Genomic DNA, 22,702 nt, shown 5'->3' with positions numbered 1-22,702 from the left:
ATGCAAATACCTTATTGCACCTTTATTCAAATGAAGGAAGTCATTATAGAATATTCAAATGAGAGACAACTTGCATTGTAAAAATCAGTTAAACTGTAGTTGATTTATACCGTCACCTGATAAAGAGTCCTTTGCAATAATTTTAATGACATAATCCGATTTATGTAACATGCACAGACTAATGAATGAATAAACTACTGTAGGAAACAACCGGATCGGATTATTCGACAATATGTCTTTAAGGACCTGTGGTTGGTTTTGAATGGTTTAATCCGAGTGGAGTTGTGAGTTCTGACCTCATGGCACCTTTTAAACTTGTCAGTTATTCTTTAGCTAGTTGGAGGGAGTGGATGAGGGCGGTAAGATGCGTAATCTTGCATGATCATAATACTAAAGGCTCCGATTTCTTGGCCCAGCTGTACAGATAAAAGTACGGGAACAGCTTCTCTGTGAAAGACTCTCCTGTGAAGGAGTAAATGTGAAATTGCCGATCCACGTCATAGAAAGAGACTCTGCCTTCATTGCAGTCCACATAGACTCCTATATGTCTTGGCCTGAGACACAGGTGAACGACCGTGTAAGGGGTACATAGAACTTTATAATCGAAACCGATCTTTCCGATGGCAAAGAAGCCATTTTCTCTTTTCTCTGTGACGCTCCCTTTTCTGTCTACTGTCTCCTCTGCAACACCGATGGCCCAGTTGTTTCTCAGGCCCACTTTGACTTCCCAGTAGTGACGCCCAGAGGTGAAGCCCTCCGTCCCAAAAACCATGGGGCGGTGGAACCTCTTGGAGTCGTCAGAAGACGAGGGCGTCGCAGTTTTGTTGTACTTCAAACATTTTCCCGAGTCAGACACCACAAGGAAGCAACCAGCCGTGGCTGGGTCAAAGGTGACCGACACTGAGGACATAAAGTTTAGTTTAAAGCTCTCGTCTTCAGCAATAATAAGGCAATTCAATCAACAAGAAAAGTTAATTAAATGTGTGATCTCACCTTTGTGTTGTTTCATCCTGGTCAGTTCTGTCAGAAGTCAAAACACAGAGTTATAACTCATAAAAGAGACATCTTCACTGATATGGGATAATATGCAGCAGGTGTTTACCCGTGTCTGTCAAAGTTGTCAGTTCTGATTGGAACGCGTGCACAAGATGAGTCATGGCTGTCCTCAGCGTCTGCACACACAGGTCCGAGTAAACTCTGATCTTGGACCAGTCCTTGCCGTCTGATATGGTGCTCAGGGCCTGCAGAGTCTTGGATGATGATTCACAAACATATGAGGCAAAACGCTACATTTACTTTTTTAAAGCCAACCAGTAAGGCCAGATATGTTATTGTAGTCCTGTTTAACACTTTCCCACTGACTACGTTTACATGCACCATAATACTAAAACATTCTGCTTTTCGGAGCATTCTTTGGATATATACAGCACATTCAGAATATGCATCTCAATTGAGGCTTTTACTGCAGTGTAAATTTGTGTATTAGCCTTGTCATCAGCTTCGGAGGAATTTATTTGTTTATTTTTGGAATAAGGTAAAAAAAAAAAATTGTGCATGTAAACATAGAGTCTCTTTCAATACATAATTGGATTACTTTCCTAACATGAAAAAAATATTTGAATGAATAGGTCATATTTCTGGTCAACCGACAGTGTGTTTCCAGGCACCTGTTCTCATGCACATATTAAAAAAAACAGTAGAAACTAAAGTCAACAACTAGTAAAAATACATATTCCTCATATGTTTTTAAGCTCAGCAGGGCTGGAATATGCTAGACATGTCTTTCATTGACATTTTATTTCAGAGGTGCCCATCATTTCACCTACTTTATCTTCATGACCCTCAAATAGATTTGCTCCTTCACCTCAGATCTAGAAACCACAATTTATTCTCTTGTGATGGGGGCATCATGTATTACAATGTTAAAATACTGCGTGGCCCCTTGATCTATCCTCCAACTCTCTGCCGTACATCTCATCTTAAAGTAGCGTTTGCGTGGGAGCAAAGAGACTCAGAAAGGGAGAAAGATAATGTGAGCGTTAACTAGCCTGCAGGAGTTGGAGGTGGTCGTCACTTTGAGAGAGCTCCTCCAGCTCCGAGTGCCTCCTCTGCAGCTGGGCGACCTCGTCCTGCAGCTCTTCCATCATCGCCGCGTCTTTCTCTTGTGATTCGACGAGCTTCTCATTGATATTTGCTTTTAGCGTAATTCCTGCCACTTGAACGCGATCCAGCAGAGTATTGAAGAGCTTTTCACTTTCGGCAATCTCTCTATTAGCTTTTTCCTATAAAGAACATAAAAATCTTGAGAACATACTTATATAAATGTGTACAATCTGCAACATTTCCCCAAAGCACTCACTCTGCGCATTCCCGTAGCGTCTGTGAATTCCTTCATCTTTTCCATCCTCTCCTCAATCATCAAGTTGATCTTTGCTTTCTGGGACTCAACGTTTTCCTAAATTATAGAATTTCAAGACAAAACGTGTGATTGAACCAGCCGGTCCTTCATATATTTCAGACATTTAACAAAAGAGACTCACTTACCTTCTGTTGAGCCCCCTCTTCATCAACGGGCACCACATCGTGGCCCTTGTGGTCCGTCCCGCTGCACAGCAGACAGATGCACACCCGTTCGTCCCTGCAGAAAAGCTCCAGGATCCTCTGGTGCTTCTCGCACATCCTCTCCTCCAGGTTCTCCAGCGGGTCGACCAGCTTGTGCCTCATCAGGGAGGGAACTCGTCGGTGGGGCTCCAGGTGGGCTTCGCAGTACGACGTCAGACACACGAGGCACGACTTCAGCGCCTTGAACTTCATTTCTGCGCACACGTCGCACTTCACCTGCCCCGGCGCGTCGGCACCGTCGGGCATCTCCACTTTCCTCCTCTTTATCTGGACGGAAATCTCCTGGACGATCGCGTTTGTGGACATCTCCGGCCTGACGTGGAATCTCTTGTTACACGTCGGGCAGCTGCATGAGTCGCTCTTGTCCCACTGCTCGCTGAGGCAGCTCATGCAGAAGTTGTGACCACAAGGTGTCGTGACCGGGTCGCTGAATACCTTCACACAGATCGGGCACTGGAAGTGATCCTCTGGCAATGACGCAAAAACACTGAATGACGACATATCTGTGGGAGAATGTGATTAATATCCTTTAGAAATCTGTTATTCATCTTTAATGAATACACGCACACAAATGGGGGAGGGAAGAATCAAAATGTTTGATTAGTCTTTTGAGTCAGGTGTATCTTTAGGCTGTTTCCACCACGAATCCTGACCCGCCCGATGAGTCATTTTCACGGGAATCATCTTGCACATCTTGATCCTGCATACCATTCTGACAGTTCTCCATTTTACAAGCAAAAAAGTTAATCACCTGATTTTCCGTAGTTCTTGTGTATATCCCAGAGGCCTAATCTGTCTCTCGGAAGCTCGATCGTTCCCTCGATCAATCGCTGTAATTATGGCACCACAAACCTTCCGATACTCGTCATCAGCCCGAGACGAGTGGGCGTGATCAAGTGACGTAATTTTACTGAAATGAAACCTACAGTGTTTTTTGAAAAGTCCATGAAGCCTGAATAAGTGACATTTGGGTGTCAGGTTCTGGTACCCAAAAGCCATTGCAACAGTTTAAAGTAAATGTATCGTCCAAATCAAAACTCAGGTCAGGCTTCAAAACACACCAACTCAAAACTGAGGTTGACAGACATAACAATCAAAAATCAAATCAAAAAACACTAACCGAGAGGTTGACAGACTACTCACAGGGATAGAGGACCGGCCAGAGGCCACGCGGTGACACACAGTACAACCCAACAAGGGGACAGGAGACAAACAGGGTTTAAATACAAGAGGAAGGTAACGAGGCACAGGTGGAAACAATTAGGGCAGCACAGGTGCAGGGAATACACAATCAGGGACAAGGCAGACAGACAATCCTGGACAATCACAGGTGCAGGAAGTGCAGGGAACACAGGATACACAAGACAAGGACTTCACAATAAAACAGGAGACCAAACAAACCAACATCATAACATTGGGAATATTTGAGTAACCATTTATTGTTCTGAATCACGAACACACTTCTCCTCAGCGTACAACCTTTGCAGCATTAATCACACTTAACTAAATGTCAACATGCAATCATGAAATCAGAGATCTAGAAACCACAATTTATTTTTGGATGGTTTGAAATGTCATGCATTCAGAGGATTAGTTAATTTTTGGGAATGCGCGTGTTTGTGTTCTTGCTCAGAGTTATACGAGACCACTAAAAAACCACTGACACGCCTGGTGGTTAGCATATGGTTAGCTTAGCATAAAGACCCAAAATGTTGAACTATCCCTTTAAGGCTTCCACGAGCTGATCTAAATACATAACTGTACCGTTAATATATTTGTTGAGCTACACTATGCAGATAGATATACATAAAGGATTGTTTGGCTACAACAAAATAAAAGTGTTTTGTGCTCTTTATACTGTCAAACTCGTCCTTAGCTTTGCTTGATCAGACTTTTCTCGTTCACCGGGCAAATCACGATGGTATCGGAGGCTTTGTCGCAGCAGTACAGGTAGAAGAACGGCAAGATCTTCTCCGTGAACGTGTCCTTGAACGTGTAGATGTGGGTCAGGGCCTTCACGTCGTAGAAGGACACCTGTCCCTCCTCGTAGTCCACGTACACGCCCACTCGCTTGGGCTTGGGCTCGAGGGCGAGCAGCGCGGGCGGGGTCGTCGACGCCCGGTACCCCTGGCCTTTCTTCATGGCCAGAGCCCAGTAGCCCTGCGCGGTGCTCACGGAGATCCGGCCCTTTCTGTTGACGGTCGACCTGGCCACGCCCATGTACCAGTCGTCCTTGTCCCCCACCTGGACCTCCCAGTAGTGTCTCCCCGAGGCGAAGCCCTCGCGGCCCAGGACGATGACCACCGTGTCGAAGCGGTCCGGGCGGTCCGGGAGGTCCTGCCACGCGCCCAGGTGTCTCACCTGGTGCCGGTCCTGGGAAAGCTGCAGCCAGGGGTTGGCCGAGTCCGGGTCCAGAGTGACGTCCACTGCCGAGACACGAGACACGATGGGGGATTTAGTTTGCTGAAGAGGTTCAAGATGATACAAATATCAAAACAAATACACACAAAAAGTGTACCTGTATATTTCTGAATCTTCTTGATCTCTGTCAAAGAAACAACAAAACAAAAAAGGTCAAATTATTGTTTAGCTTATTCTGGTGATGCTCTCAATTGAAAATCAAATGTTGGAACGATAAAGGAGCTCTTACCGCTTTCAGCCAGTTTGCCGATCATTTCATGAAGCGTAGCCTCCAGTTTGGACATGGACCTCCTGATCATGCCGACACATATGTCAGTGGGAACGCTGGTCTCAGACCAGTCTTTGACAGATGGGGGAGTGCTAAGGGCTGGGAAGCTCTAGGGAGAGATGCAGCACATTAGAAACCAGTTAGTTGACACAACAGCAGGAAATGAGTATTACGAATATACATGTTGTACCGATCCTCTTCAATCACTTAAACTACTTCTGATTTGAACATCTCGTACATATTAAGATATTTTTTGTTTTATTTTGTATTTGTATTTAATCAAATGTTGTTGTTATTCTCTGTTTTTGTATTATTTGTATTATTAGTATTATTAGTATTTTGTATTATTATAATATGTTTTTAAATTAGTTTTTTGAAATGTAATTATTAATAATTATTATTAAGAATATAAATGTTGTACCGATCCTCTTCAATCACTTAAACTATTCGGATTTGAACATCTAATACATTTTAAGATATTATTTTTATTTTGTATTTAATCAAATGTTGTTGCTATTCTCTTTTTTTGGATTACTATTATTTTGTATTATTAATTTACATTTTTATTTTTATTGAATTAATAAAAAATAAAAAATGTACAGCAGGAAATGAGTATTAAGAATATACATGTTGTACCGATCCTCTTCAATCACTTAAACCACCCATTTTATTTTCTTGTCTAGTTTGAGGTAATAAAGGTGTAACTTTCCAAAATTAATTAATTCATGCTGTACAGGAAGAGGGCAAAACAATACAAAAAGAAGTCTTTTCAATGAAAAGCTAGAATGAAAACTCTGCTCTTCATCAGGGAAACCTTCACAGAAAATGTTCCCCTGAGCATGAAAAAGAGATATTGAACTTAAAAATGCTCTACAAAAACAAAACATGCTCTCTCGCCTTCAAGAAGTGAATGTGGTCGCTCCGAGCCACGTTCTCAAAGTCTGCGTTCCTCCTCTTCAGCGCCTTGATCTCGCGCTGCAGCTCGGCCACGAGGCCCTCGGCCCAGCGCTCCGTCTGCCGCTGCTTCTCCTCGATGGCCAGAACCAGCTCGGCCTGAGTCCTCTGGATGGAGCGCACCAGCTCCTCCACCACCTGCGTGCTTTCCTCCACCTCTCTCTGGGCGCTGGCCTGAATGAACACGGTCAAAAATACTGTGTTGAACCAAAACCACGTGGTGCATTTACATTTCTTAACGTGGCTGCACGCCGTCGCTCACTTTGTTTTGTTCCACAGAGAGTTTGATCTGCTCCACCTTTCTCACTCGGTCCTGGATCATCTGCTGCACGTCTATTTCTGTCCTCTTCAGCTGCGCCTGCACAACATGATGTCACACGATCAAGGCCGACGGCACACACACACACACACACACACGACAGTCACCATTCTCGTGCTGGTTTAAGAGTCAAAAGCTTTATGATATGAATATAAGACAACAGGTAAACCTCCTCTGATTAAAACATAATAAAAAAGAAGGTTTATAGATTCAAGTTGAAGGCCGAGGCTGCATGATGTAACCAGTGTTGGGCAAGTTCCTGGAAAAATGCAATCAATTATTGATCACTGAGCTGTAAACTAAATGAAATGACTGTGATGAAGCACACACATGTTGACATGTCCTACTTAGTTCAAGTGTCCCCTGGGCTTCTTTCTACCACAAAGAAACCTCTTGAATATCCGTGTTTCTGCATTTGAATTGTTCTTTTTTTATAATCCTTGTATTTAAAATCCCAGTGAAATGGAAGCTTCTTCCTGGCACAAAGTCATCAGAGGGATTGAAATGAAGCGATTTGATTGGGCCGCTAAAAAGTGGGCGGGCTTAGAATGTAGGGCAACACACACACACCTCCCATGTGGCATGACGGTGCAGATTGATTAATGGATGATTCATTGATGGATTTTATGATTTTATTGGTTGAAATTGGGCGGCGTTGGGTAACGTCACATTTTGTTCTATACAGGAAGAGAAGACTGATTGGATTTTTTGACATAATACAAATACCTTGTTCATTGTTTTGGCATATATTGTTTAATAGGTGCACAATAGGTTTTCATTAAAAGCTCTTTGTTATCACTTATGATAACACTTTCAGTGGAAATTTCACTATTCAAATGTTCTTTTGACTCCAACCAATGCATCAAACATCTAGATTATTATTATTTGTTCTCCGTCTCACCTTTTTCTCCATGCATTCCCGCTCCACGGGGACGGTGTAGTGCGCCCGGTGGTCCGTCTCCGTGCACAGCACGCACACACAGGTCTGGTCCTTCTTGCAGAACAGCTCCAGGAGCCGCTCGTGCTTCGGACACATCCGGTCCTCCATGTTGGCCACCGGCTCGATCAGCTTGTGCTTGGTGAACCGGGCGGCGTGCGACTTCAGGTGCTCCTCGCAGTAGGAGGTGAGGCACACCAGGCAGGATTTGACGGCCTTGGGCCTGCCGTCGCCCAGGCAGACGTCGCACAGGACCTCCTCCCAGGAGGGAGGCGGGGGGGAAGGGGAGGGAGGCGGTGGCGAGGCTTGGGGAGATGAAGAAGAGGGGACTTGAGGTGAGGTCTGTGGCGGCGGCGGCGGCTCCCGGGCCGTGGCTCGGGGTGCTGGAGGAGAAGAACCTTTGGGTGCTGACACAGAGGGGATCAGAGGGGGTAGCTCCTCCGGGAGAGGCCTCTTCTCTCTCTTCCTCCTCTCCTCCTCCTGCTTCTGCTTCAGCTCCTCCAGAAGATGCTTCTTCTGATCTTTCTCCAAAAGCCACTCCTCATCCTCCTTCTTCCGTCTCTCCATCGTCCACTTCCTCTCGCTGTCGTCTTCCTCCTCCTCGCTGGCCTTCCTCTCTTCCTCACTCCTGACCCTGATCTCCTTGAACTGCTCCGCGATCTCCCTCAGGACCGTGTTGATGCTGATGTCGGGCCTTTTGTGGAAGGACTTTTTACACATGGGGCACTGGTACAAAGGGCTGGTTTTCCAGTATCCCAGGATGCAGCACTGGCAGAAGTTGTGTCCGCAGGGGATGGACACGGGGTTGGTGAAGACGTCCAGACAGATGGAGCAGTGCACTTGCTCTTCGGAAAGGTTCCCGGTGGCCATTCCTGCACGGCGGAGAGGCAGGGTCATTTTTTCAGCGCAAGAGGGGCATCGAACCTGCTGTGATGGTGAGGTCGCTCAGGTTAGATGGCTCTGTGACTTTATTCTGGGTCATGTTCATGCAAGTCTACTAAGCAAAGCGAGACAGGACTCATTTATCGTTACACATTCAAGCCAAATGATGGGAATATAGTGTCAGTATACATTTCATTTGACTTTTTTGTGTGCAATAAATGAGCCCTTGAGAGTCTTCGGTGAGTGTTGTTCATATTTGTTTTAATTAATGTATTTTCTGTTTGGCACTGCTTCCTCTGAGGCCATTTAAAGATGTTGCATTGAATATATCCTACTTCTATTAATAATTAAGTTTTGTTCTCACTCTACTTTCTGAATTGTCTTATTTTCCTTTTTTTTAATATATATTTATGCTTTTGTAATGCTTTTTTTTTAATGAATTACATTTGTGTCTGAAATTTAGTCAACTTAATAACTATACCATAGCTTATTTGAGCCGAACCGATTCCTGATATATATACAGTAAATATCAGTATATATAAATATGTATTTATGTATATATATATAAATAAATGTATATACACATTTATGTATATATAAATATATATACATAAATACATATTTATATATATTGATATTAATTTTTTATATAGGCACATGACATAAGCAAACAATTTAGGATGATTTAAAAGTAGACAATTAAACTTCAGTGCTCTCTGGTGGAAACACTGTGTAATAGCAACTCTGGGTTTGGGCATTTACGACAAATATTGATATCGGCCGACTTACATATATTTGTGATAAACTGATAATATTGGCCTCCACGATTGCTTTTGCGTTGCCATATGCGTCTTTCCTTGAACTGGAGCTAAATATATCGTGTTTGTTTGATTAGTTTGAAGGCAGCGTGTCAGTGAGTCTGACTTTAAACTCAAGCAGCTCTCCGCTTGAGGCCTCGAAGCAGACGGGATTAACATCGCTCCAAAAATATTGCCTAGTCAGCGATTTCCTCTGCTCTGAACTGTAATCAGGAGTATTGTGACACACACACACATAGCATGCCTCAATGGATACAAAATTATTTTTTGTTTAACATAAAAACTATATTAAAAAAAACGTTTTACTCAGGTCACAGCTATTAAGCAGCCAAACTGTAATGAATAAAATACAAACAACACTCCCCTGGGAGACCTGCGGGTGCACAGAGAAGCAGATGTGATGGAAGAGATATGAAAACTCCGGAGAGGACGAAGAGACCACAGAAAAGCAGAGACTCACCAGAGAGCAGCTGCCTCAATGCTCCGCTGTGCACTGATACATGAGACCGGCTGTAAGCACTGCCACCTCCAACACACACACACACACACCTAAGACCCTAAATATACCCCCTCCCTCCCCCTCCTTTTACCCCAGATACAGATTTATACCCCTGGCCCTCGCAGGAGGACTGGCTTTCCCTTTGCAGATCACCAGCAGGCCGCTGGTCACAACAGAAGAAGATCCAAGTGGATGAAGCCGAAGTTTGACTTCTGTTAAGAGTTGAAAGTCAGTGTTGATCTTTTATGGATTGTATTAGTTTTTTTAAAGGCGCCATAATAGTTCCAATATTGTGTCCTCATGCAGGAATTGGGCAAATTATTAGCCATAATCGGTTTGGAGGTTCACAAAAATCACAAATTAGTGACATAAACACTGGCACTTTCTTGCTCTGTATCTATTTATTCTACCATTAAAAAACTATTCTCACTTAACTTCATATTTAAAATATAAAATTATTCATTAGTTTGCTTGCTATATGGATTGATGAGTAGCCGACTGGAACCCACCTATCTAGGCAGGATAGGCAGGAAAATAGACATTACAATGTATTTAGCATCTTAGCTTAGCATGTTAGCATAAACATGTTGATTAGTCCATCTTAAAAAGGCAGAATAAGAAAGATTTGTCGGTTTGTGACATAAAATTCAAAGTTGGCCCCGCCTCCCCGGCTGCACGCCGCCTGACCGCAGTTAAAGCTACGGCGCTCGCCAGCGGGTTGAAAGCCGACCTCAGGTCACCGCTCATTTTGAAACGACCTTTGTTCACTTGGCGCTCCGCCTCAATATGTTGACGTGTTGGCCGGGTTTCCTGTTGCTGTTCCAACGCTTCCACTTGGATGCATACTTACGATCTGGGACCGGGCCGCTACGTTTTTATAGATATTTAATCCCAGACACGTCCAGAACACATAAATACTATTAGAGCACGAGGGTCTCTGCAGACACAGACACACACTTCTAGTGGGTCATACATTATGATTGGAAATCCTTCTCATTGAGCCTTTAAAGAGGACAAAGAAATCCTCTAAATGCTTCTTCAGAGTCTGTTCAGGAGCTGAATCCTTCAAGCTAAAAGACGAATCCAACATAAGTTTAAAAGAAAGTTACATTTTTTATTTATTGGTGACTAATCATCTTTAATGAATACATTCAGATTTAAAGTACAAAAGAAAACATTTCATATATAAATACAGAACATATACTTCATGCCCACAAAAAAAACATCTGAGTATTTATCAAAATATTTTATAGTACTGTATGTACAGAAATCTCTCATTTGGTCCCCGAGGCCGACCGAACCCTCTAGACGGTAAATTTACATCTATTTAACTTCCTTTGATCTGTAAAGTCTCCAAAGCATGAGAACAAAAACGTACACAGTAAGGAAAGTGTCAGAATTACATTATCACTCAACTTCTAAACTCCTTAAAGTCCAACTGAACCAGAAGAGGTCAGATTTAGTCCTTTTTACATCAAGACATCTGTTTATTTTATTTACAATTAGAGATAAGAAAGCACAGTAGGACTGAATTATATTGGCTATTTTATTAGCAAACCAAATTTCCAATATTTCTCTGTATACGTCAGTCAATAAAGATCCATCTACTGCTCTTTAAAGGATCTGTATTGAGCCGGCATGGTTTTACATGAGCAAACCCAATCACACGCCCATAAAGTGTGACGAGTGTTGTAGTGGTCGGTATCGATATGCAAACCGACGAGCTTTTGTTTTAATTCCATCATATTGAACGTTGTTTGAGGTAAAGTGCTTCGCAAGCGAAAAGTCGGAAAAAAGAAGAATCGTATTAAAAGACCAGATAAAGGACAAAATGAGCACTTTGCACCACCTGTCTGTTGACCCTACAGATGTCATAGAAGTCTCAGGTGTGCTTCACGGGGGAGATAATGAGCGGCGCCGAGTTCTTCCCGTCGTGCTGGAGACACGGGCTGAAGATCGGGTACAGGCTCTCGGTGAAGGTGTCCACGAAGGTGTAGAGGTGCAGACGCGCCTTCACGTCGTAGAACGAAATCTGGCCTCCTTCGTAATCCAGGAAGACGCCCACTTTGCTGGGCTGGGCCGGCAGCAGCAGAGACAGGCGGAGCGCCGCCAGAGCTTTCACCTCGCCGTTCTTCAGCCACAGGCACCAGTACCCGCCCTCGGGGCTCAGCTTGATCTCGCCCTTGCGGCGGGCCGAGGCGCTGGCCATGCCCAGCGTCCAGGCCGTCTTGCGGCCCAGGTCCACCTCCCAGTAGTGGCGCCCGGAGCTGAGGCCCTCTCGGCCCAGGACGAAGAGGGCGGGGCTGAAGCGCTTGGGGCCCTCGGCGTGGACGGCCTTGCGCTCTTCGTATCGCACCTGGCGGCCGTCATCGGACACGGCCAGGTGCCTCTGGGACGTGGCAGGGTCCAGGATCACCTCGCCTGGACAGACGAAGAGGTGCATTAAATAAATGACGTGTATTTATACATGGAGTTTAGTGACTGTAACAAGCTCCTGCTACTTCCCCCCCAGCACCAATGACACGAGGACACCTGAGATCACGTTTGTAACTGCTTTTATTGTCACATGCATGTCCTGGCAGACTGTGCCTCTGCTCTCTCTTCCCCTCTGCTTCATCCCTACTGAGCTTCACAAAGGGCCAAAGATACAAACCCCTCATCAGTTTCAGCTGAGGCCACTTAGACCTCATCCCCGGCACCTGTTCCCTGAGCCGCTCCTCCCCTCCCCTCCCCCTCTGCAGCTGAGCCTAACCACGCCCCCAGCCACCACAGTGACCTTTACCTTTAGGGAATTATAACGTAGCTAAACTGCAAACACCTTTAATCTATAACGATTCACCATATTTTTTAAAATGAATCATGCTTTTTTGTTCATGTAAAAGTAATCCGACTACAGCTGTAGAATACACTTGATGTCGTAATTTCATCTGAATTGCTCTAGTGGAGTAGAAGTATAGCGTAGCATGAATTGATTATACTCAAGTAAAGTAAAAGTACCTTCAAGACTGTACTACAGTACTTAACCTTATGGCACCAAGCCCTGTTAATATACCCAAATGCAGATTATCTCCTCAACCACAAGGCCTATTTGAATACTTAAAAAAAGGTATACTATACAGCAAACCCTTTGGAACATACATAATAAGTTCATATATATGTTACTGGTATATTTGTTCATGAAAAAAAAAAAAAAAAATTAAAAGTTGTATTTTCTTATCGTAACTATATTTGCTACATTTGAAGTTCGAAGTTTGGCTTTCATTGAGTGAAGTTAAGTATTTTTAATAATTAACCGAGTATACGCTGCATAATGGTGCCAGTGAACTTTGCCCCCTTTAACTGGCTCCAAACCTGCTGGTTTGAGTTGGACTGCGTTGTGAAGAAATGGCGCCCTCTCGTGGACTATTGGGAGAACTGTCAAACACGTCTGCTTTCTTCTACAGTAAAATCAAATGTATTAAAGTCTCACTCACTTGAATAGTTCTGGAGCTTCCGGAGCTCTGAGAGAGAGAGAGAGAGAGAGAGAGAGAGAGAGAGAGAGAGAGAGAGAGAGAGAGAGAGAGAGACAGAGAGAGAGAGAGAGAGTCAGCAAGGCATTCTTCTAAAGAGTCAAAGCAGATGGCACGTGTTAAACATGGAGATCTCCTCCAGAGCTGCAGACATGTGCTGCTGTCCATTGATTCCAGGCGGTGGTGAACTGCGGCATCAACACCATCTCCATCTGTCCGACCATCTTGAGTGTGTGTGTGTGTGTGTGTGTGTGTGTGTGTGTGTGTGTGGGGACTCAACGATGAGTCACTTATCTATTTCAAAGTGCTCGTACGGTGACCCACATTTGGATTTCGCACAGGAAAAGGCACCAGAAGCTGTTGACATGTTACTCTTGTTTCGGAGGCGTACAGTAGGCCACACACTATCTCACTATGAGCGTTTGGGAGACTTTTTATTTTCCAAATCATCTCAAATGAGTGCAAGAAAAAAGAATCCATCGTGACGTTTTTGTCATACAGGGGATGGACAAAATAACAGGAACACCTCACAAAGCAATCCAGTGCATCAGCGCTTCGATATGAAGCTTAAAGGATAACTTTTTACAACCACAGTTTAGTGACGTTGTTCAATAAAGGGGTTTCTTTTATTATATTATTATCATCTCACAGATAAATTCCTGCTTTTTTTTATCCTCCCCCATTTCATTCCTCGGCACAGTGACCCCCCTCACCTTTCCCGTACAGCCTCTTGAGCTCTTCCTGCAGCTTGTCCACGAGGCCGCTGACGGAGGAGCGGACGGTTCCCAGGTAGAGGTCGGTGTTGACGCTCACCGCCGACCAATCAGTGTGCTCGGGCGGGGGCGTCAGCGACGTCAGGTTCTGCGGGGAAACGGGAGAGCAAGGTTAAGCGAGATGGAACGATCCCCTCAGGGGAAATATTATTTCTATGGGGTAAACTATCTAGACAGAGTGCAGATGTATCAAAAGGAGAGTGGCAGGAGCTACAATTACAGAAAAGGGGATGTATTTGTCTGCGTATACTCTCAACTTTGTTCTGGCGAACATGTGTGGCCTCTGCTTTCTCTCTCTGGGAAAACTTCAAAGGGGTCTTTCATGAGAGGGAAAAAAAAAAAAATCAACATTTTATCTCCATAAACAGTGCAGGGCAAATGCACGAGGGGGGGCTTCCATAACAGCTGGCTGTGCTGCTGTGTTCGTGGAGGCTTTTGATGTTGCGTTGCCAATCTCCTAGCAACCGCAGCCGATAATTGGCAGTGTAGAAATGATGTGGATTGAATAATGATGGAAGAAAAACAGAATGTTTGAAACATAAATACACAATCCAGTCCGGTTTTAACCGTATTAATAGGAGAATAAAGTCCAGTTAAGGTGGAATATGCTACAGTACGTCTTCGGGAATTTAACTAATTAGCTCCCACGCTGTCCTCAATGCATATTAAGTGTGTTGTGTATGTAGGCTGCACGCTGGAAGACTGAATAATGAGGCAATACTTAATATGCCAGCATGCATTTTTAAAATTACACTTGGGTCGTGGTCTTGATTTTATATATTGATCACCACAAGCTGTGGGGATAAAAGTGGGGCATTTATGGAAGACAAAATAAAAAGCAACAGCTGGTATTGATACCTTGAGTCATTATCTGTTGTTACATGTATAACATATATATTATTGTGTCCACATTTGGAATATGTTCACCTGCAGGAAGACCACTTTGTCCGCCGTCTGCGTGAAGGCCTCCAGCTCGTTGCTCCGCCTCCTCAGCTGGCTCAGCTCGTTCTCTAACCCCCGGGCCAGTTCCTGAGCGTGCCGCTCGGCCTCCCGCTGCCTGGTGGCGATCAGCTCCACCAGCTCCGCCTGGCTCTGCTCCAACAGGCGCTGCAGCTCGGCGTACACCTGCCAGCTCTCCTCCAGCTCCCTCTGAGAGCTGGCCTGCAGACACACATGGAGACTTTTAGACTTTTATTGCTACTACTATTTTAGGAATCAAAATGAATTCACTCGCTGTAACTCCACAGTTATTTATACTCTCCTTTGTATCATGTTCAATTTCATCTGTGCATAATCTGTTGTATTATTCGGCTCTTTTTATATCCCCTTGTGTTTCTTTATTTAAGTCTCGTGCATGAATCCCTTTGAATTGCCTTGTTGTTGAGGATGTGATATAAATAAACGTTCCACGCCTTGAGGCCTACATTTGTTCCCATATCCGTAACAGGGTTAGGCTTAGAATAAAAACATTAAAAACCAATTAAGAGTCCAACTAATTAGCCTGTGAGATGCTACAGTTTCAGTCATGACTCGGCTCTTTTTTAAACCTTGTTTCCTGAGCGTCGTACAACCGGACTGACGGGTTACGTCTCCTCCCAGCCAATAGGAAACCAGCAAGCTTTGCATCTGGAACTTCCCCGGCATGGGTTTCAATGTTACGCTCCAATTTCCAGCTATGTTTCTATTCTCCAACAAAGAGGCACAACTAAACTGTAATTAAAGTGTATAGAGAGGTTTGTGTTTTTTCATTTTATTCCTTATTATCAAGCTTATTTTCTCTTACTCACATGTATGACTCAAATGTAAAATTCAAAAGAATCCAAAGAGGGATTATTGTCTTTATCTCTATGTCCATCACGCACATGTGCAGAGTGTTTGTACAGTCAACACACACACACACACACACAGATATCTAACCCTCTGGTAACTCAAACCTCATTGTATTTTCAAGTAGATACAAATCTCACCAATCAGGAAACAGAGAGCAGCACTGAACCTGGGAAATGATTCTTACATTCAAAACCTCAATGGCATTTTGGCCAACCACACTGCTGTTATTCACAGGAACAAAAGCAGTGTGGTCGTCCATGTTGTCGCCTCGTGTGCTGGAGGTTGGGTTTATTATCATGAGTCTAGGTACAGACGGGGTGTGGGAGATTAGAGGTGGAGGCGTACGCCGGTCGCACCGGTCTGACGGCCTCAGACGTGGATCTGAGTCTGGAGACGCGCGAGAAAAACAAGCTGGAAGACGAAGACGTGGCCGAGACTCAACAGATCTGCCCTCGAGCATCGGCCCGCTCACGTTTTGTGTGCTTTGTGCCCGGATCACAGAGCAAATAAAGCTTTATGAGAGCAGACTGAGCTAATATTTAACACGCAGGAGGAGAAGGAAAGCACAACAGATCAACGCACCTTAAAAACACACAACACGCATGTTTAAAACGCACAAAGAATTCAATCTAAAACTAGAAGACGGATAATAACATTCAAATGTTGGTCAGTCAGTGTCTTCCTGTGATAACACATATATTATCTTGATCAATAATATCATTTAAATTGTTATCAAGAGGTTCATCCTTTAAACTTGTTGAATTTTTTCCAGTTATCCCCTGAAACGGACTCATGTGGATTTAATCCAGTGGATGAAACAACTCATCTTGTGCTTCAAAGAGCTGCAAATTGACACCAACTCTTTCAAAACACGCTGTGTGTTGACGTCCGGGGCTCCAACAACACACGTGCACAGTTAGGACTCACTACTTCTTCTTCTTCATCTTCATCTTCTTCTTCTTCTTCTTCTCGCCTTCAGACGACTCACCTTGATGACCTTGATGGATTGTTTGATCTCCTCCAGTTTCTTGGCTCTCTCCTTGATCAAATGTTTGACCTCTGACTTCTTCTTGCTCAGATTACTCTGCGACAAAAGAAAAAACACTTAAATCAATATTGACAGCTTTATGACATGAAAAGTGACATGACAGTACTTGAGGATGTCAGCGAACAGAATTTATAATCAAAACTATTCACATCGAGCCCAATCAATCAGAAAGTGAGTTGTGAACACGTTTTCCTTTTTTTTGCCTTTTTTTTCATAAATGTTTTTATGTGCAACCAATGATATCAAAATAAGACTTAAATGTGGTGCTTAATGTGTTGCATATTGCACTATGATAAAAAACGTTACTTCTTTCCTTACAGGCTTCATAAAAACTTGATGAAAATGATAAAAAAAAAATACATATAATTTCACTGCTCTTTAAAAAAGACATTACTTATTAACGTGTGGCTGCAGCTCACCATCTTCTTCTTCCACTCGTGGTCCACGGTGGCGATGTCGTGGGACTTGTGCGTGGACTCGGCGCAGGCCGTGCAGATGGCGGTGTGGTCGCTGCGGCAGTAGACCTCCAGAAGGCGCTCGTGCTTCTTGCAGATCTTCTCCTCCAGGTGGAACGTGGGCTCGATCAGACGATGAGACATCAGGGACTTCACCTGGGAGGCAGCGGGGATTTAAAAAGGGCAAGTGTAGTGTAGGCGTACAGCAGCAGGGTATCTGAACCAGGAAGCTCCGAGATAAAGATGATAGTCACCAAAGGGTCACGGTCATAGATCTGCATCTTGAGTGTTGGCATCGTATGCAAAGCACTTGTGGCATAATCTTCCACCTTAATCACTGTAAACTCATGTTATTGTTTTTTTAAAGGAGACATATCATCATTTCAGGTTCATACTTTCTACTTGAACATGTTTACATGCTTCAATGCTCCCCAAAAACTTTTTTTCTTCCCAATACTGTCTGTGTGAGTCGCTGTCTTATCGCCTGTCTCTTTAAGCCCAACCCCCCAAAAAAAGCCCAGTGTGCTCTGATTGGTCAGCAGTTTACGGTTTCTCCAAGGTTAGAGCGTTTTGATACTTTCAGTGCATATAAAACACTTAGAATACTTTAAATATATCAACATAGAATACGTTATATGATGTGACTACAGTCCTGTAACCTTTTCTTGAGATGCGTGTAGGCGTGCACCTTTTGGCTCAACTAAATATGACCTCATATGTGGCAGTAGTTCCGATCTGGGCTCAACTAAATGTTATCAGATATTGGGTTAACTTCAGGGCTTGTCCAACTGCTCTGGAATGTTCCCGTGACGGAGGAGCCTTGAGTTCCCGGTAGGTGTGTGTTGCATGCAAGTGTGGGTGTGACATGTGGCTAAAACATCCAATGACACCTAATGCAAGACATATTTAATACTATAATCCCCCACAATCATTTGTTTAACAAAAAAACGGGGTGTTTTATTTAACTTTGAGGTCAATTTGATGGGAATTCTGTCAACCATTGGGGCTAAAGTACATTATTAGTACAGTATAGTTATAAAGGAAGAACAATTGTACAATATAATGCCAAAAAGAATGAAAACAGATGCGTATTTTCTTGCATGAATCTCTGAAGAAGAGGCAAACTGACCTTTCTATGATGTCTGAGGTGGACCTCACAGAAGGACCCCAGGCAGTTCACACAGGACTTGAGGGCCTTCACCTTCCTTCCGATGCAGGCGTCACAGGGAACCTCCCCGGCCCGGGCGAACTCCCCGTTGTCGGACCCCGGGGAGCCCACGTGGCTCATGTCTGAGCTGAGATTCAACGTGGACCCCCGCGAGGCCCCGCCGGATCCCACGGCTCCCATGGCTCCCACGGCCCCTCCGGCCAGCAGCAGCCCCTGGAACTGGGTGGAGATTTCCGCCAGGACCCGGTTGACGCTCATCTCGGGCCTCTTGGAGTAGCTCTTCTTGCACATGGGGCAGAGGAACTTCTTGCTGTGGTTCCAGTAGCCCTGCAGGCAGGCCTTGCAGAAGCTGTGGCCGCAGGGCGTGGAGATGGGCTCCACGAACACCTCCAGGCAGATGGAGCAGGTGAACTGGTCCTCGTGGAGGAGACGGCCTCCGGGAGAGCTTGTGCCTGGGAGAAAGACGCAGCAGACGCAGGATACATCAGACTTTTACTAAAAGACATTTCACATCTTTTTGCGCGTACAAACCGACGGACTTTATGTGCGGATAAAATGGCAACAAACAACGGGGACACTGACAAACGGTAGATGTGTTTCAAGTAAAACGCTTTGTTATTTAGAGAGAGAGATCTGAGGATATGTGGTGTTTGTGTCCGACTACAGGGTCAAAGGTCAGTGGCTACAATCGGCTACAGTTCCTAGAATGAGGTCATAAAGAAGAGTGGGGAAACAAAGCCAGAGAACACAAAGTCTGTTCACACAAGCAGGAAGTGGCTTCAACGGCGTCACTGTGTGCAGAGAGGTGAGAAACTATCTGAGGAATGCAGAAACTCAGGACCTTCTACCTCCCAGCAGCGTACGCTTCAGGTTTACAAGAAAAACACAACTCCCACTGGAAATGTACACCAAACCACCACTGCTTTAGGCGACTTTAATCATGGCTTGAATGGCTCGTTTTTCATGAAACCCAAAAGAACAACATACATGTAAACATAGCAGCTAGTGTAGCATCATTTAAGGTCATTAATATAGTTACGATATATAGTTTTTCTTTCTTTTTTCTGTGTACTATCATGAACTAATATACAATTAATACATATATCAACGTATTATCTATGTTCACAAGGGTTTTCTGTATATTATAGCTTTTTAAATGATGCAAATAGACCTTGGGGTTGAGGAGTGCAAACCAAGTCAAGTCAAATCCAATGTTGTCCGAGCCCCAACAAGCATCGCTTCGCTGTAATTTTGCATTAATAATTGACACTGAGGTTCTCTCAACTGTAAATGTGAATAACTTTGCCACTCTTCCACTGTGCATACACAGAAAACAACAAAAACAACCAACCACATCATGTCCTACAGGGAAAAGAAGAGGCCTTCACTGGGAGGAACAGGTAAAGTAGAACTTACCCTGCATGGTTTCCTCTCTGACGTGAAACACTGCGGTCCTTCACTTCACGCACTTTGCTTTGAATCACACAGCAACAGGTGCTGCTCTCTTCCTGAAACCTGAAGGGCCCTCCCAGTCTCGGCGTGACACACCCGACACACACACACACACACACACACACACACATGCCCTCCCTTTGTTATCGCACTCTGGTTCCAACAACTCTGCGATGCAGATATGCAAAGTCCTGACACCGGGACGTCCTGTGCTGTTCCCTCCAGGTCTCTCCCCGTCTGGAAAGTATCAGTTGGTCTCTTAAACCGCTCAATGGCTGTTTGTGTAAATAAGCAGTTTTAGGTGAGCTAAACGGTCTTGCAGTTGTCTAGTTTCTGCTGTTTCTGTTAGACCTTTTACTCACCTTATTTATGGCATTAGTGTCCCGATGTGAAAGACAATTATTTTGGGATAAGTTGTGATTATCTGAAGCTTCATTTTACTTATAAATTGAAGAAAATACAGTTGATTAATTTATGTATGAAGTCCCTAAACCTTCATCTGGTAATATTCATGCATTTTAGATTGCCAATTGTACATTTCCCATAAACTGTATTATTATGTGTGTGTTTTAAAACGGTTGGATTGACAAAAAATACATCTTATACATTTTTTTAATATATTTAAAATGACACAGATGAAACAAGTAAAAGGTTAAACAAACACCATAGATCATGTGAAATGACTGCAAACTACCAGGAACCATACAAACACAGAATATTTACAAAATACTACACACGCATTCCAACAATAACTAAAATAAAATTCCTTTTAGGTTTCAGTTGTATTTGTGTAAAAGTAAAAAAAAAAAAAAATTTAAAAAAAATTTAAAAAAAGCATCCAATTGAAAAGTAAAGGCTGACAAACCTGCAACTTTACTGTGATAAATTATGCTTTTTAATGTGTTCACTGATACAGGACAGCTCAATTTATCAAATCGCCTGCAGGGATCAAATCATTTTTATCGACAACATAGTTAATCATTCTTTTTTTTCAACGTGTTTACATCAAGCATCGTTCCACTCATCAGACCGTCAGTGTTTTCTAAGAAGTTAGACTCCACTAATTGCTCATGCGCCATCGCTTCAGACTCACCGTTGGTCGACTGCGGCAATGAACTCTCTTGCCTCGATCAAAGATAAGATTAGATGAGTCTGTGATTGATTGAGCTGGGAGGTGAAATCACGAAAGATATGAACGCCAGTTCAAGTGTGTAAACTAAAAGATATCAGCAGTGAAAGTCAAATGTGTAGGTTGTGGGAGTTCAAAGAGCACAAAAGATTTTGTATTATTCAAAGTTGAAGACCTTGGTTACGTGAGCTCTACATGATGTTACCCAGAAAAATATACCTGTCAGCATATATAGGAGGCCAGAGTGTAGAAATGTATATGTTGTGGTAAATACAAAAAAACATCAATTCTGTGTTTATTTGATATCTTTTTTTACATTTTAGGCTGCGTCGTGCTTCATTTTGAGAGGATGTAAATGATCTTTTGGGAGCGTTTCTTTGAATGAGACTCAGGTGTGGAGAGAGGGGGAGTAATTAAGGCAGATCACTTCCAGGTGTGAGCATGAGTTGAGGGCGGTGTGCAGAGCTGATGAGCGTCGGCTGGTCTGTGCCGAATGCAACGCTCGCTCTGTCCTCCAGAGTTCGGAGGCCTTTTGACAGTCTTGCGTTGTTTCTTGTGTTCGTTTAACAACATTAGGATTTGCAACTTCAGTGACAGGTTTCTACCACGTGTTTCTGCCTTAAACCTTTAACTTCTGATAATGTCAAAGAGAAGAATCCTTCTGTTTGCAGCAATAAGACATTTAGCAGATTTTCCATCTGCGTGTGAAGGTTATGCTAATTAGCGTGAAAGTCGGGCTACGAGCCGCTACCTTCGGTCAGTGTCCCCGTTAGCTCCCCGCTGTAGCCAGATGGGGCTCCTGCTAGCGCTCCGTTACTTCCCCGCTAACTTCCACTAGCTCCCTGAAAACCACCGAAGTTAGCGGGACCAGGCTTGACACCCGGCTTGGGCAGAGGGGCCGCGGGCAGTAGCAGCGGGGAGCTAGCGCTGCTGCATTGGTATACCTTTACGATATACCAATGTTTCAATGAGATCATGTAATAATCCATGTAACTTTAACTATATTGAAGCCTGCTCACCAGAAAGAGACAATATCTATATGCATCTTTACGACATTTGTGGTTTTTTTGTGTTATATAGTGACTTCTTGCAGCGTTTTTGTCATTCGTGATTTTCCACTTCAAAAAGTTTCATTGCAGGTGGGGCTCTAACCGGAACACGCTTGCTAACTGTAGCAACAAGCAAGCCGTTCATTTTAAATTAATGGCTCTGGCTCCAAAATGCTGTCGTTTCAAATGCTGGTGGGACTCGACCTTAACCCATCCTAAATATATTCACAGCTTCTCAGATACAGATCACAACCGATGGTTTACGTTTGGTCCTTTTTGACCAACCGCTGTGACTATTACTGTGCAGTGTATACTGTCTATATTCAGTGTGTAGTATGAAACTATTTGGCAGCGTTTCTTTGTGTGAATCTCAGGTTGAGCGAGTGCAGGGATTAATCAAGGCAAACCACCAACAGGTGTGTGTGAGTTAAGGCAGGTGTGCAGAGCTGATATCTAGGAGCTGTTCTGTGTAACGCTCAGAATATCCATCCCCAGAGTTTAGAAGTGGTTTTGATGGTGTTAATTAAGTGTTTATCGAGTTTGAACTCATTGGTTTGTTTCTTTTGACT

At 43.8% G+C, this 22,702-nt stretch overlaps 2 protein-coding genes across 2 annotated transcripts; both read right to left on the bottom strand.

Moving 5' to 3' along the window:
• Nucleotides 1-3,437, bottom strand: LOC306733944 (E3 ubiquitin-protein ligase TRIM39-like). The gene is made up of 7 exons (XM_079215256.1): nucleotides 3,374-3,437; nucleotides 2,545-3,125; nucleotides 2,360-2,455; nucleotides 2,049-2,282; nucleotides 1,103-1,250; nucleotides 994-1,020; nucleotides 1-900 (listed from the first exon to the last, which is right to left on the bottom strand). The coding sequence occupies exons 2-7, from the start codon at nucleotides 3,121-3,123 to the stop codon at nucleotides 383-385; spliced, it is 1,602 nt and encodes a 533-aa protein (XP_079071382.1). The 5' UTR covers nucleotides 3,124-3,125; nucleotides 3,374-3,437; the 3' UTR covers nucleotides 1-382.
• Nucleotides 3,438-4,056: 619 nt separating this feature from the next.
• btr12 (bloodthirsty-related gene family, member 12) lies at nucleotides 4,057-19,959 on the bottom strand. Its single transcript, XM_079215818.1, has 14 exons — nucleotides 19,920-19,959; nucleotides 18,465-18,955; nucleotides 17,300-17,491; nucleotides 16,821-16,916; nucleotides 14,930-15,163; nucleotides 13,943-14,090; nucleotides 13,194-13,220; nucleotides 11,606-12,141; nucleotides 7,486-8,445; nucleotides 6,528-6,623; nucleotides 6,209-6,439; nucleotides 5,273-5,420; nucleotides 5,141-5,167; nucleotides 4,057-5,048 (listed from the first exon to the last, which is right to left on the bottom strand). The coding sequence occupies exons 1-14, from the start codon at nucleotides 19,924-19,926 to the stop codon at nucleotides 4,495-4,497; spliced, it is 3,747 nt and encodes a 1,248-aa protein (XP_079071944.1). The 5' UTR covers nucleotides 19,927-19,959; the 3' UTR covers nucleotides 4,057-4,494.
• Between the last annotated feature and the right edge of the window lie 2,743 nt (nucleotides 19,960-22,702).

The sequence above is a fragment of the Taurulus bubalis genome, assembly GCF_910589615.1.
Source record: "Taurulus bubalis genome assembly, chromosome: 3".
Taxonomy (NCBI): domain Eukaryota; kingdom Metazoa; phylum Chordata; class Actinopteri; order Perciformes; family Cottidae; genus Taurulus; species Taurulus bubalis.
Note: the sequence above shows the minus strand (reverse complement) of the source record. Positions and strands in the feature narration are given on the sequence as shown.